Raw genomic sequence first — 15,308 nt, forward strand, 5'->3', positions numbered from 1 at the left:
AAAACAAAGCACATCCAGAAAGTTCCCATGCACAGATGCCAGTTGCTACTGGTGCTGCACGAACCAACATATGAGCACAACATTTATATCATATCCCCTCTCTATTTCTCTGACCAACCCTACACACGTTTCCTTATACAACCACGTGAGCGCCTGGAGACCATGAATATGGCAGCGGTGCGCTGTATAAATCAACTTAACTTAAGTAGTCTTCCAAATTATACTTCCATAGCTGCATCCTCAAACAATCTGAAAAAAGGCCTGAAGGAACCTACCAATACATTGAATCCTTTTACCACCCGCTACCCTCTGAGAACAATAACAGCCCTTAACGTGCAATGCTATTATGCGTCATACAGCCACGTTGCCTTTGGTTGTATGTGGCTACCATTACTAACTAACTAAATACATTCTTGTATAGAGCAACACTAACCCAAGGGTCTCAGGGCGCTCACACAATGAGAACAAACAGAAAACATTGAAGGAAAAAAGAAGTACTAAACAGCTGTGCGTACTTGGTAAGGCAGTCATTTCCGGTGTCAATAGTTATGTCTAAAGTTCAGTTAGGTCAGTTAGTTTGATAAGTAGGTGTAAGCTTCCGCACAATCTTCAAACATTTTTAGAGATACGCCTCTCGAAATTTAATTTATCATTATTTTTACTAATTGGTTTATTATGGCTTTGCTTTAAATGTTCATATTGACCATGGCAGTGTTGTGCCTTTATCTATATTGATTTTTAGGAAATTGTGAGTGTTTGCTCTCCACTTTGTTCACTGGCCTGATGTCTGGGACGCGGGCTAGGTAGGTCCATCTGCAGGCTATTGGCTTGATTGTTTGATGTTCTGGTGACGCTCTTCAGCACTGTTTATCAGCATGGGTGGCGTTTACTTCTTGGGTAAGAAAGTCTTAATTGGTGGTTGTTTGTAGTCATTATTTTCAAATGTGGGGCCTGCATGAAGTGCATGGATACACCCCCGTGTTTGGTGTCTGGCTACTCATTCACATTTTCCTTCTTCAAATTGGGACCACAATTAATGCATTGTTTAGTTCTATTTACACATATATTGATGGTTAGGGTATTATGTTATAATTTGTTGTGTATGCACCTAAAAGATTGTAAAGTTCACAATGAGAGTCTAAGTTTGTCAATATTATTATGTTTACAGTTGTGCTCCTGAAGAAGGGGTTATGGTCCCTGAAACATGTTGCATAGTTTACTTAGCAAAATAAAGAGGTTTACATCATTTTGTACAAAGTTCTTCTGAGAATTGTTCTTGCAAAATCCCCGAAAGCGTTGTGTTTATCTGTTTTTGATAGTGTTGTAGAGAAGCAGGTGGACATGTTATCCCCAGCTCCCGCCCCTCACCTCCATCACACTGGAACAGCTGGAGAAAAGCCACATAACATGTATCATCCCAAAACCGAATCCAGTTTATGAGAGACGATATGCACTCAGACAACCATATAATAATAATAATATGACATTTATATAGCGCTACAAACCCTCAGACATCTTAGCGCTGCTTATTATTACCCATGGTGTGTGGTGCTCATTTATTGACCTCGGAAGGATGAAAGGCTGAGTTTGACCCTGCCAGGATTCGAACCTGCATTAGCAAGCTCTGCACGTCTACTCGCTGTGCCACTTGACCGGCTAGAATGTACCCTTGCACTGAGAGGGTGGAAGGATGTCTGGACATCATAGAGCTATAACTAAAATCTGACAAGAGCAGAGTGATGTCACTGAGGAAAAACAGTGAGACTTACTGGAACAATATGCAAATACTCAAAGAATAAAGATTTAACTGAAGTAACAAGAGAAACATGTAATCGAATATGAAGAAAGTGTATGTGCAAAGAAGATAAATGAACCTGCTGACTAATAAGTGTATATACGCAGACACGCAAGGTAGATGAGACAAACAGAAGGTTGCTGCAGAAGAAAACGTAACATGGCTAGACCGGCCATGATAGAAAGATGGATTTATTAATGGAGTCCCATGGAATCCGTCTGCTCTTTAGCAGGTGGTAAACTGAGGCGGATTCCATAGTAATACATTTGTTCTACGGCAACATTAAAAATCTCATCCACGTGCCAAGGGAGGTGCGCTTACATGACAGAGGGGGTGAGCATGATGGCGATCTTGTCTTTTCTCTGTGACCTTTCTCCACCTTGGCACTGCTGAAGAATGGAAACAAGCATATGTTGTGTCCTATAACAGGACACTCCTGTCCCCTGCACACCTAAATTCTGTCGACACAGCTATAATCACAGTGTGCTCTAGCACATTGAAGCGTCTCATGTGCTAGATGGAATTACCAATAATGATCTCAGATCCAAAAATCCGGACAGGCTCAGAGAATGTGGCAAAGTACTACTTTATTTTTAGTATAAGAATAAAGTAGGGAAATCTGGCAAATAACAGGCAGTAATTCGCGCACTCACACCCAAATGTGATTATACAAAGGTTTTATACCTCAATATATAAAAGCCTAATTATTATTATATGCGTCAGCTTTGATGTCATCCTATGTAGCAAACTAAAACCTATTCAAGGGCGGGATTGGTTAAGGGAACATATGAACCTATAGTATGTATAAGTGCTAATAACTTCATTGGCTGCCCCTTATCTGGTGGACATGCCTCAAACCCCCTTTAAATACGTACAATGCTGATTATAGCAGTGAAATGGCAGCGGGTTGGTCTTTGCAACATTGTATAGCGTGTTGCTACACAGACCCTCTGATTGGTTGGCATGCATTCCCAACCTTGGACTTTCGGCTCACTAGCAGCACGTAAGCAAAGCGAAACTCAGCTGCCACAAGCAACGTCAGACTACTCCCCACTTTTCCAATGAGTCCATTGTTTCTCATCTGTCAGGTCCCAAGCCAAGACTTCTCCTTTGTAGTTGACCTCGAAGCCTGCTCTCTGTCCTGGGACATTCAAGGGAATGTAGACACACTATTATCTTCGTTTGGGATTAATGAATAGCCCTTGTTTTCAACATGATGAGTATCAGTGTGTGGCCTGGAAATGTATACTTCTTTAAACTTTCTTAGGCTGGGTAGCAAAGTAAAAGAAAAACTCACCTTGACTACATTTTAACTAGTCCAGGAGCCCTTTGCCAACTGTTGCTCCACGTCTATCGCTCGCTTGTCGCACTTGTCCGGCCCAGCCATGATCATGTACTGGGAGTCTGTTTGTGCATTCATACTGGAATTTGCATATTGTGTTTGCACTTGTCCTTTTGTCAGATGCTGCCTGCCCTGTCTATGTGGATCTTGCATGGGCTGCAACGGTGCCACCTTGTCATTGCCACCCATTTCAACTTTGTTGCCTTATCACGTTCACCCGTGCCCTGGACGGATTATCCCAGAGTCTCAACTTTTTAATTCCATGTCTGGAAACATTTCACAGCGTACGCCATCCACTTCCGTGTGCACCCCCAGCCTAAGCATCCCTCTACCGTGTTTGCCCTCATTGACAAAGTAATCAGGACTTCGGTTTGTCTTGGAAACTGTGTGTGAGCTTTGATGTGCACTGACCTACTCACCAACTAGGTCTCTCTATCTGAACCAACTCTTCTCGCCCTCCCAGACTTCTTAGCCAGCATGCTTTTGGCCTAATTAGTTTTCCCTCCATCAACCCCCCCCTCCCTTCCAGCTTGAATTGTGCCCATTTTACTGCCCAGTGCTCATCACAAGCTGCTCCCAAAACCTGTATAGAGTCTACGGCCCTTGTTCTGTCCCACCTCTCCGGTGACCTGGCCAACTTGCAGCTTCTCCTGCCACTTCCAATGGGTTCCGGCCCGCTCCTCTCTCCCATCCTCCCCCTCCATCTTCCTCCTCCTCTTCTATATGGTCATTTCCGTGGTCTGGACTTCCATTCCCTATCCTAGTCCGCACTCATACTCAGCGGCAGTCCAATAGATGCACTTAGAGTAGCCCTCCCCATGATTGCAAGTGGAGCTTGACCTTCTTCGGGACGCAAATACAGCATCTGTGCCCTTAGTCACAGCATGCCCTTCTCCCACTCTTGTCCTTTCTCCCACAATGGGCAATCCAACCATGCTGCCATTCATTTCCTGAGTAGTCAGGCTTGCCTCTCTCTATTCAGTGTTCTCCCCTATGGTGATCAGATGTCACAGTTTTTCCGGGACAGTCTGGGGAAATCACCCTCCGTCCCCTGGGGTCCAGAGAGTTTTTTAAATAAATAAACCCAGTCCCGGGATTGGATGGGCAGGTGGCTACAGTCCTTGTTTTTACCAGGAACCGATTCAGAAATCCTGAAATCGAGGCCCGGCGCAACTCTACCTGATCATGAAGGCTTTTCATGCCCCCATTTCGTCCCCCTTCCCCTACCTGGTCTCTCTTCTCCAATGAGAGGAGTGTGCCTGGAACACACCCGCAAAAGGCCAGTGACTTAGAAGTAGGATTACTGTTTGTATCGAGCCCCGTTTGTATTTGCTGTAGTCCTACCTCTATGTCTATGGCCCGCCCCCCACTAACTGCAGTGCATCTGCGGCTGCTATGGCATTATGTGGTTCCAACAAATCCTTCCTTTCATGAATTTAGCTACATCAATTTAAAACTTTTAAACTTTTCTTCTGATTCTTTTAATGGGGGGGGGGGCGGCCTCTCATGATTCCAATTCCCCACCTTTATCCTACACTAGGATCGCTGTTAATAATTAATCCTATTTTCTTTGTGTACACGGTTTATTTCAAACCTTATACACTTAGACCACAGATACATAATAGAAATACATTATTATGTCATCAATAAAATTCGACTCCTTTCAAAAAAGTAACCACCTTTGATTTATTTGTTCATTTATAATGCACATTTTCAATACCAGCGAGTGGTTTCTCAGTGCAGGATCGGGATTCGAACCTATGTTGTGCCACTAGTGGCCCCTGAGCTATCCTTCCTCCCGACCTTGATTCCAAAAGATACCGAACTACCTGCTAAAATTCGATACCAAAATAGGGTTGCATTCACCTAAACTTTATACTGTTCTCTTTTCCTCTGAAGGGAGACACAGGATACAAATATATGTTACGTTGTCATCACCGCTTGAGCCACTGATGAACTATACCTCACGAGTGTGCATGAGGACAAACCGCGCTGCCATCAGGACATTGCATCAAGTACCTCAGGAGAGCTCCTCTTTTACTTTCCAAATTAATCTCAGGGCGGATTTTATACGAGCTTCTCCCATCGCATGTTTTAATCCAGTCCAGATTGGGATTATGGGTAAGAATCTCATTAGATATTGCAAGGGTCTAATGCGTTCCTTCTGGAACTTTCTCAGACAGCCTGCGTTCCCATTGTCCATTTGTTTACAGAGCTGATAATATGAAGAACCTGGTTTAGCCACCCTAGGTTTCCTATTTCATGACACCCTTTACCAGCGAATAGCTCAAGCCACAGATGCCCAACCTAGTTCACGCCTTATTATAGTTATTGGCAGGGCTTTAAGTGGGGTTAGAAATCGAGGGGGGGCCCTCGTTTGGGGGCGTAGCTTGTGGGAGGGACGTGGGCTAAAAAGTGCGCAAATCGTAGGGTATACACACAAATATATATAAATGTTATATATTTGTGTGCGTATAAACGTAGAAATATGTAACATATCTCTACGTTTAGAAAAGATGGCTTGCACAGTACACACACCATAGTAAGGTGGGCACACCAATATATAACATTTATACATATTTGTGTGCATACCCTACGGTTTGCCTAGTTTTCAGGCCATCTTTTTTAAACATTTCGGGTTTATAAAAGATGGCTTTGAAAGTACACAATTCAAGCCATCTTTTTATAAAGCTTTGACTACGGACAAAATTGTCCGTCGGCAAAGCTTTATAAAAGATGGCTTGAAATGTGTACTTTCAAAGCCATCTTTTATAAACCTCGAAATATGTCGAGGAATCCCCAGGTTCGCCGAGGGTTAAAGACGCCTCAGCGACCTGGGGAAACAAAGGGACAGTAACTGCCTCGGGTGACCCCTCATGTGAGGGGTCACCCGAGGCAGTTACTATGACTGACGGAAGTGGCAGCCAGGCACAGTGTCGCTGCAGTTGGCTGCCACTTCTGTCAGCTTGCCTGACTTCATTGCAGGCGCATCTCCCGTCGTGGTTGCGGCCGCGACGGGATAATGCATCCCGCGATTCCCGCCAATGTTGCTGTAGGACGGGGACCCAGCAGGGCCCCGGCTCAGTCCCACTTTTTGGAGACTGCCGGGGCCCGGCCCCGGCAGGCCCCGGCCCACTTTAAGCACTGGTTATTGGGACACAGTTAAGCAAATTCATAACTTCCCTACATATTGTGTCTTCAATATTCGCGAACTTTTAAATTCGCAGCGAAACCACTTGTCTCCAACCCATGACGCCACTTTCAAATTATTATAAGGTATGAGCGGGGTCGATGTAAAGCGGCCATATTATATGTATATATGTCATTGCAGCCCCGAGCTGTAACCCTTTCGTGCTCAGGACACTTTCCCGTGTAATGTCCAGGTAAAGGTGGCACTCTTACCCCTGCTACCATTATGGCATAATATATACACTCCTATCAACGTCTATTATGTCTGACCTTCCTCTCTTTTTTTCTGAAGCTTTGCCATTCTCTCGTTTTTTCTTTCTTTACCATTTCCCTGGTAAGAGCAGAGTATCCTGCTCTTGGAACTGTCCTGTGATGTCCTTTGCTATCTATCGGTTCCATTTCTTTTTCTGAACTGTTGCCATTCTAACGTTTTTGTCCCTTCGTCACCTCTTTCTTCCTCTTTTGCAATTTCTCCCATTGCTGGGTAGTCCTGCTCTCTGGCCTGTCCTCTGCTGTCCTTTGCTGTCCCTCTATCTGCTTCCTACCTTTTCCTGAGCTTTGCCATTCTCCTGTTTTTTTCCCCTTCTTCGCCGCTCTCTTCCTCTTTTGCCATTTCCTTCCTTCCTGCTCTTTGGCCTGTCCTCTGCTGTCCTTTGCTATCCCTCTATCTGCGTCCTCTCCTTTCCTGAACTTTGCCATTTTCCTGTGTCTTTCCTTCTTTGCCATTCTCCTGTGTCTTTCCTTCTTTGCCATTCTCTTTGTCTTTTGCCATTTCCCTCCTTCCTGGGTAGTCCTGCTCTTTGCACTCTCCTGTGCTGCCCTTTGCTGTCCCTCTATCTGCTTCCTACCTTTTCCTGAAGCTTTGCCATTCTCCTGTTGATTTCCTTCTTCGCCGCTCTCTTCCTCTCTTGCCATTTCCCTCCTTCCTGCTCTTTGGCCTTTCCTCTGCTTCCTACCTTTTCCTGAAACTTTGCCATTTCTTCCCTTTCTGGGTAGTATGCTACTCTTTGGCCTGTCCTTTGCTGTCCCTTTATCTGCTTCCTACCTTTTCCTGAAGTTTTGCCCTTCTCCTGTTGTTTTGATTATGCGCTGCTCTCTTCCTCTTTTGCCATTTCCCTCCTTCCTGGGTAGTATGCTGCTCTTTGGCCTGTCCTCTGCTGTCCTTTGCTTTCGTTCAATCTTCTCCCTCTCTTTTCCTGAAACTTTGCCATTCTCCTGTTGTTTTCCTTCTGCGCCGCTCTCTTCCTCTTTTCTCAATTCTCCCCTTTCTGGGTAGTATCCTGCTCTTTGGCCTGTCCACTGCTATCCTTTGCTATCCCTCTATCTGCTTCCTTTCTTATTCTTTCTTCTTTCTCACTGTCACCATGCCCTCTCTTTTTTTGGCCACCTCATGTCATGCATTCCCTCTGCATCCCGCTGTAGTCCCCCCAACCTCCTGCAGCCACATCTTCACTTCCCCTGATATTCCACAGCATTCTCCCCATCTGCTGCTATTATGAGCTCTGCCGCTGTCTCAACTGCGGCATTGGGTGCACACACGGGAAAACTACGAATCCCGGCTCTTTAAATTGGATGGGGTGGTATAGCAAAGCTGAGCGTGGACCTAGCTTCGAGAAGCAATGGAGTGCTTTATAGAGGTATACAACAGTACAGATATACAGTGGGGGGTAGGATACAGAGGGGCACAGAGGAGGGGTACAGCTGTACCGCATGGCAGGGACGAGAGGCGCGGGCGCCAATTAGCGAGTCAGTGGATGTGGGGGGGGGGCGGCTTGATGACCAAGGTATTTGGGTGGAGAGACTCCTTGGAGAGGTGGGTCCTGTGTTCTTTTTAGAATTGTTCACCTTACTATACACTTTTATATATAATACAAAGGTTTTGCAGGAGAGACGGAAGGGAAATACATTTTCAGCTGGTACTGCCAACTCCACCTGCGAAACCTCTACATTTTACACCGACATAAGATTCTGATACTGGCATAAAACCAACGGATTGCTTTGACAGCCATCAGCGTTTCACATAAAAGCAAGCAGATTGCCAGAAATCCCTTGATAGGGGGTCATTTTATAATGGGTGCATTTTTAAATGAACAAAAGAAGGTCTGGGAGCCCCTCTACTGGCATGAACACAGCCCATTGACCTGTTCTTGGGTGGATGGCTCCCGGGAGAGTCTGAGCCATGCTTTAGCTCACTGCGCTTTTCACAGAGGAGACATTTCCATATTCATATCAGTCTTTGTCCCACCCAAAGGCAGTCCAGCACCGAAATGCTAGGCAAATCCCCTCTGAACAAGAGTACCAACAGCAACCCTAGACATGTGTTTTGGCCTAGTCGGGCCTCATCAGTGAGGTCGAGCTGTACCTCTCTGAGCACAGTGAGCAAGAGATCCACGTCTGGATTATCCTGCTAACTTTGCACATGGTGTCTTATGCTGTGGGTACCCATTAAGTTTTTCTGGTGGAAGAAATTGATTACCTATTGATTTGAATGTGTTGAGATTTGGCCAGCAATAGGCATCCATGAATATTTTCAATGGAACTGTTCAGAATTTCCCGGGCAACCATGATGCCTATACTTTCCGATCATCCTTTTGCTTTCTTATAAGATCATTGTGGCTGCAAAGGAGTATCTTGTACCATTGAGATAGTGGTGAGCAAGATGAAAGAATAATTAGCACAAATATAGGGTCCTTAGGAAGAACGATTATGTGGTAAATAAGAGCGGACTCGCTATCCTAAAGGTGTTACATGATATACTAAATTTTATGAATGAATGATAAAAAGGCCACAATTTTCTACTTTGTCCACAATAACCTATATGCCTACTCCTGTCCTGGCAGACACGGCTGGTCTTGGTATCTTCACTCAGCATTAATGTAATCAGAATTTGATAATGATTTTCTTTGAGATTTCCGATGTTTGAGCTTAAATCTGTATTGACACTTCTTGTTGTCCGAAATATGAATCATTCAAGACTTCAACGTGGTCTCTGATAGCCGATGAAGTACCCAGTCACCAATCGCAGTCCAGTAACAGAACTGCAATTGAGGAAGATTGAGCACTCCTCTGCAATAAGGCATCGTCATATGTTTACTGGCTCTAGGTAGCTTCCCAGGATTCCAGATAAAGCTAAAGAGGATGGATTCTAGGTGCTTAAGGAAAGAATTTGGGATTGCAATCGGGAGTGCCAGGAAAAGATATGAGCATGGTGGTAGTATGGACATTTCAATCAAATGAATTCACCCCTTATTTGAGAAGGCAACTTTCGCTATTCACCATTTGTAGTCAGTATTCAGCATTCAGTACTTGTGTGCTCTTACCAATAAGGGCGTAGAGTTCACCACATCCTTGGCAACCTGAGGCGTCCTCTACTTCTTTGACCTCAGTCTATTGTTAGCCATAACTATTTTAGGAAGCAACTTAGGACAGTTGTCATGCACTCTTGTTGTTCAGCACAAAGAAACCACCTCTGTGGTGTGTGTGAACTTTATCAATAAAATAGCATAACATAAGATATGGCAAGGTGCAATCCAAAGGCACCCCCAACCCCAGTTGTGGCACCCCAGCCCTGCGCCCCCTCGCAAATCTTCAGCTTCACTTAGCTTCCCTCAATTCTTGCTTTACTATCAAACACTCCTCTGACAACTGTCTCCTCCTTCTATAGCTTGACCTTGATGTCCTTGGTCTCACTGAAACATGGTTCAAGGCCAAATCCATCATTGCTTTTGCCACTCTTCTCCCCAAGGGCTACAAGATCTTGTCCAATCCCAGGCCCTCCCGCCCTGGTGGTGGAGTGGCTCTGATCTTCCCTGAGTGGGTTCCTGCCTCCATCATCCCCACTCAAACCTACTCATCCTTTGAAAGCCTAGTCTGCAGGATTTTGGTCTCACCTACCTTCTCTCTTACCGACCTCCAGCTTCCTCTGAGAATGGGGTGACCTGTCCTCCTCTCTTCTTGCCTCCTCCCCAAACGTTTCTTCCTTGGTGACTTGAACATCCACCTCGACTCTCCGGATGCGGCTACTGTTCTCTTTCGCAACCTCTGAGAAACTCTCTCCCTTACTATCCTTCCCTCGGGCCCAACCGACACTGCTAGACACACCTTGGATGCTCTCATCTGAGCAGACATCCCCATCTACAACCCTCTTATTACCCCTCTCTTCTGGTCTGACCACTCTATCTTCTCTTCCCACCTTGACCTCCCCTATCCTCTGATGATGCCTCCGCCCGCACTGCCAGTCTCCATCTCTGTAATTTGACCGATGAAGCATGTGTCATTTGCTGCATTTGCCTTTTCCTTCATCCCTCCTCCGCCCCCTTCTTTTGACTCTCCATCTGACTCTGTTCTAGCTAACCTCCACTTTTCTATCTCTAACACCCTGGACATCCTTGCCCCCGTCATGAGGATCCGCGTGAAGTTTGCCTCAAAATGCAACTCTTGGTATGATGCTGACTAGGCTGCTTTGAAACGCAAGTGCAAAGCTGCAGAGTGGAAGTGGCAGGCAACTAGCTCATCCTCTGACAAATTGGCCTGCTGCCTACTCCAAAGGCAATATCGTCTCTCCATCTGCTCCAAGAAAAGGGCTCATGTCCAAGCCTGCATCTCTGGAGCCACCAATAACACAGCTGAACTCTTTAAAAACTGCAAGGCACTTGCCAATCCTACTGCAGTCTCCTTCTCTCCTCCTCCCTCCCAGGCCCTCTGCTCTGCACTGGCCATACACTTTTCCTCCAAAACTCTGGACATCCTTCCTCTGTCATCTGCTCCCCCAAAACCCTGTTCTCTCACTTCCCTTGTCCCCAATGAGATCTCTAGAGTTGTTCACTCTATGAAAGTCTCCTCTAAACAGGTGCTCCTCTGTTCCTCCAGAACCATCAAGGACAACATCACCTCCCTCGCTCCATCCTTGGTAGACTTCTAAAACCACTCATTCACCACTGGCTCCTTCCTGCAACCCCTTATGCACTCTTGTGTGCACCCTCTCCTATAAAAGCAGTCTGCTGACCCTTCTTGGTTGGATAACTATCGCCTATCTCTATTACCCCTTTTTTGGGCAAACTCATGGTGCAGCTGGTCATCCCCCAACTGATCCCCCACACAGAAGTGGCTGGCTGCCTCTATGACCACCAGTCTGGTTTCAGGGCAGAGGCACGGAAACTGCTCTCCTGAACATCGATGAAGACCTACTCTCTAACCTGGACTCTAACACTCACTCTGTTCTAATCCTCCTTGATCTTTCTACTGCCTTTGACACAGTCAACCACTCCATCCTCATAAACTGGCTCCATGATACCATGATACCCTAGGCATCATGGACAGGACACTAGCGTGGCTGCCCTCCTTCCTTTCAAACAGACCCTCCCAAGTGCAAATGGGCCAATTTCTCTCTTCCGTCACACTTTCTACCTGTGGTGTCCCTCAGGGTTCTATCCTATTGCCATGGCTCTTCAACGTCTACCAGGTCCCCCTGGCCCACTTGATCTCTATCTTCTCCTAACACTTACAGTATTAGGCAGACAACACACAACTCTCTTTCAATATGCCATCCTCTACCTCCTCCTCCTCTCTCATACCTGACTGCCTGACTGCTATTCAGGCATGGTGCTTTGCTAATGATCTCTGTCTTAATGACAGTAAGACAGAGACCCTTCTAATTGGGACGCCTGCTCCTTGTTTCCCCCCCACTCTCTGGCCAGACTCCTTGGGTCCCCTACCCTCTGCAACCTGTGGGGCAATAAACCTTGGGATTAACTTTGACTCCCCTCTCTCTTTCTCTCCCCACATCACAGACTTCGCCAAGAAGTACAACTTTCAGCTCCACCGTCTCAGGGGCATTTTACCTTTCCTCACCTTCCCCCATAAGCTTAATGTCCCCAGAGCCCTGGCTCTCTCTAGGCTATATTATTGCAACAGCCCCTTCCTCAAGCTACCTCCTTCCTCCCATCTTGCCCTTCAACTATTCCAGAATATGACTGCAAGACTTATCCTTGGCTTCAAGACCAGGGACTACATCTCTCCAGCCTTAAAATGTCTCCACTAGCTCCCGAAGACCGCAAGGATTAAATTCATTACCCTTTGCAAGATCAAGAAGGCTGTCTGGGGCTTAGGACCTCTTTACATCCAGCTTTCCTTCCCTAAATACCTCCCAGCCAAGTCCTTCAGTCCTCTGGCTCCAACTCTCTGTAGGTGAAACGTTTTTCCAAGCAGAGCGTGAGTGGTAGATCCCTTTCCTCGGCTGGCTCTTCCCTCTGGAACAGCCTCCCTCCCCCCTCAGACTTGAGCCAGATCTTCTTAAATTCTGGAAACTTCTCAAGACTTTTCTTTTCTGCTCTTCCTTCGCTCTCCCCCTCCCATGCTAACGCTCCCTCTGCCACTGTGATTGGGGCCTAGTCCCTTCAGAGTCTTACAGGGGCCAGACCGCCCCCTATTAGTTCCCCCAGCATTCATTGCCAGCACTTGTCATCAGGCTCCCTTTCCCAGACTAGCCCAACTTGGTCCTCGCTGTCCACTGCATGCATGCTCCCTATCCCCCTTCTCCCCTGGCACTTGCCGTCTTGGCCAGCTCAACACTTGCCTGCCCCCCTTCCCTGGGCTCCCCTCCCACTTCCCACTCCTGCACTTCTCCCTCGACCCCTCCCCCTTGCACTTACCACCTTGTCAATCACTTGCATGGTAGGATTGTCACAAGGCCAATATAACCGTTGTTTGTTGTTCTACTTTTGTGATTCCCATCTCCTCCCCCATCTTGTCTTGTGGCGCCTAGAAACACTTGTGTATAGGCGCCATACAATGTCCAATAAATAAAATGAATACGATTATACTAGGTGGTAGTTGCTTGACCGTGAGCAATGGACCTAGATGCCCTCATGGGAACTCAAGTCAGTTCAAAGTGAACAATGAAGTGCTGGAAGGCACTAACGGATCAGGTGACAATGGAAGGACCAGCAAGAGGAAAGAAAGAGAAGGACAAGATCATGAGTCAAAAGATAAGTACAGTCCACCAACGAATGACTCCCTTCCTGCTGATTCTGCAAAGTCTGGCCCACCAACTAATGACCCCCACCCTGTTGGTCCTTCAATGCCTGGTCTACCAACTAATGATCTCCAATCTGCTAGTCCTGCAAAGCCTGGTCCACCAACTAATGACCCCATCCTGCCTGTCCTGCAAATCCTGGTCCACCAATGAATGACACTCTTCCTGCTGGTCCTGCAAAGCCTGGTCCATCAACTAATGATCCCCAACCTGCTGGACATACACATTCCGGTCCACCAACTAATGGCCCCCTTCTTGCTGGTCCTGCATAGCCTTTTTCACCAACAATTGAACCCATTCTGCTTGTCCTGTACAGCCTGGTCCACCAACTAATGAGCCCCTTCCTGCTGCTCCTACAAAGCCTAATCCACCAACTAATTACCCTCTTCCTGCTGCTCCTGAAAAGCCTGGTCCACCAACCAATGACCCCATTCCTGCGTATCTTGCAAAACCTGATCCACCAACCATTCACCCCCTTCCTGCTAGTCCTGCAAAGCCTGGTCTACCAACCAATGACTCCTTTCCTGATAGTCCTGCAAAGCCTAGTCCACCAACTAATGACCACCCTTCCTGCTGCTCCTGCAAAGCCTGGGCTCTACCCTGTGCATGCGAGTGGACGGAGGACAGCAAAGCTTCAAGACTAACGTGCTGGATGACTAAGCTAAGGCACAGGAGAAATATATAGTCTTAGGCTTACTGTTTTAATGTTTAGGCATAGCTGGGAGGGATGTTATGCAGACACAAATGGGGGCCCGGAGATGCAGGAGATGCACTGCACTGTCTAGCGGTTTGACATGCACACATACACATGCACTATGCTGAAGGTGTAATCATGTTATGTAAAAATAATAAAGTCAGTATTGTGCACGCGTCTGATTCCATCATTCCTCCTTGGTTCCATGATGTCTCTCCACTTAGGTTTATGATTCCATCTCTCCTCCTTGGTTCCATGATGTCTCTCCATCTAGGCTACTGATGGCGTCTCCCCCTCTTGGTTCCATGATGACACTCCATCTAAGCTTCCGATCCCATCTCTCCTCATTAATCCATGATGTCTCTCCATCTAGGCTTCTGATGCTATCTCTTCACCATGGTTCCATGATGTCACTCCATCTAGGCTTCTGATTCCATCTCTCCTCCTTGGTTCTATGGCGTGTCTCCATTTAGACCTCTGATGCTGTCTCTCCTCCTTATTTCATGATGACACTCCATCTAAGCTTCCGATCCCATCTCTCCTCATTAATCCATGATGTCTCTCCATCTAGGCTTCTGATGCTGTCTCTTCACCATGGTTCCATGATGTCACTCCATCTAGGCTTCTGATTCCATCTCTCCTCCTTGGTTCTATGGCGTGTCTCCATTTAGACCTCTGATGCTGTCTCTCCTCCTTATTTCATGATGTCTCTCCATCTAGTCTTTTGATTCCATCTCTCCTCCTTGGTTCCATGTTGCGTCTCCATCTAAACCTCTGATGCTGTCTCTCCTCCTTGGTTCTCTCCATCGACGCTTCTGATGCCATTTCTCCTCCCCAGTTCCTTGTGATGTTCCTCTGTCCAGGCTTATGATACAATCTCTCCTTTTTGGTTACTGATGATGTCTCGCAGTCTCGACTTCTGATGCTATCTCTCCTCATTATGCATCTTTCTTGTGTTGACTTGTCCTTCTTTCTCTTTTTTCATTCCAGATCTGGGGGTCCGTTATAGTGCCAGGTCCAGACCTCACCATCCCATCTGGGTTTTGCTACAATGAGACGGCCATCTTGAAGCTCAGCTTTCCAGCAGGATTCGTACAGTTTACATTTCACAAGGTAGGTCACGTTATGCTATGTTATGATGTCATATATCAGGTTCCGTTACACCACGCTATGCTGTTATAATACACGAACATATAATATGCCAGGTTATGCTATATTAGACTTTATTCTGCCATACAGTGGTGCTATAACATGA

General features: G+C 46.4%; 1 protein-coding gene across 1 annotated transcript in view; it reads left to right on the forward strand.

The window, feature by feature from the left end:
• Positions 1–15,308, forward strand: part of CD68 (CD68 molecule) — a 149,305-nt gene that overhangs the window by 80,577 nt on the left and 53,420 nt on the right. Inside the window, exon 3 of the mRNA XM_069644405.1 lies at positions 15,044–15,166. Coding sequence (XP_069500506.1) covers positions 15,044–15,166 — 123 coding nt within the window. The remainder of the gene's footprint in view (positions 1–15,043; positions 15,167–15,308) is intronic.

This window comes from Ambystoma mexicanum, chromosome 1p, assembly GCF_040938575.1.
Source record: "Ambystoma mexicanum isolate Mex_15411 chromosome 1p, UKY_AmexF1_1, whole genome shotgun sequence".
Classification (NCBI taxonomy): domain Eukaryota; kingdom Metazoa; phylum Chordata; class Amphibia; order Caudata; family Ambystomatidae; genus Ambystoma; species Ambystoma mexicanum.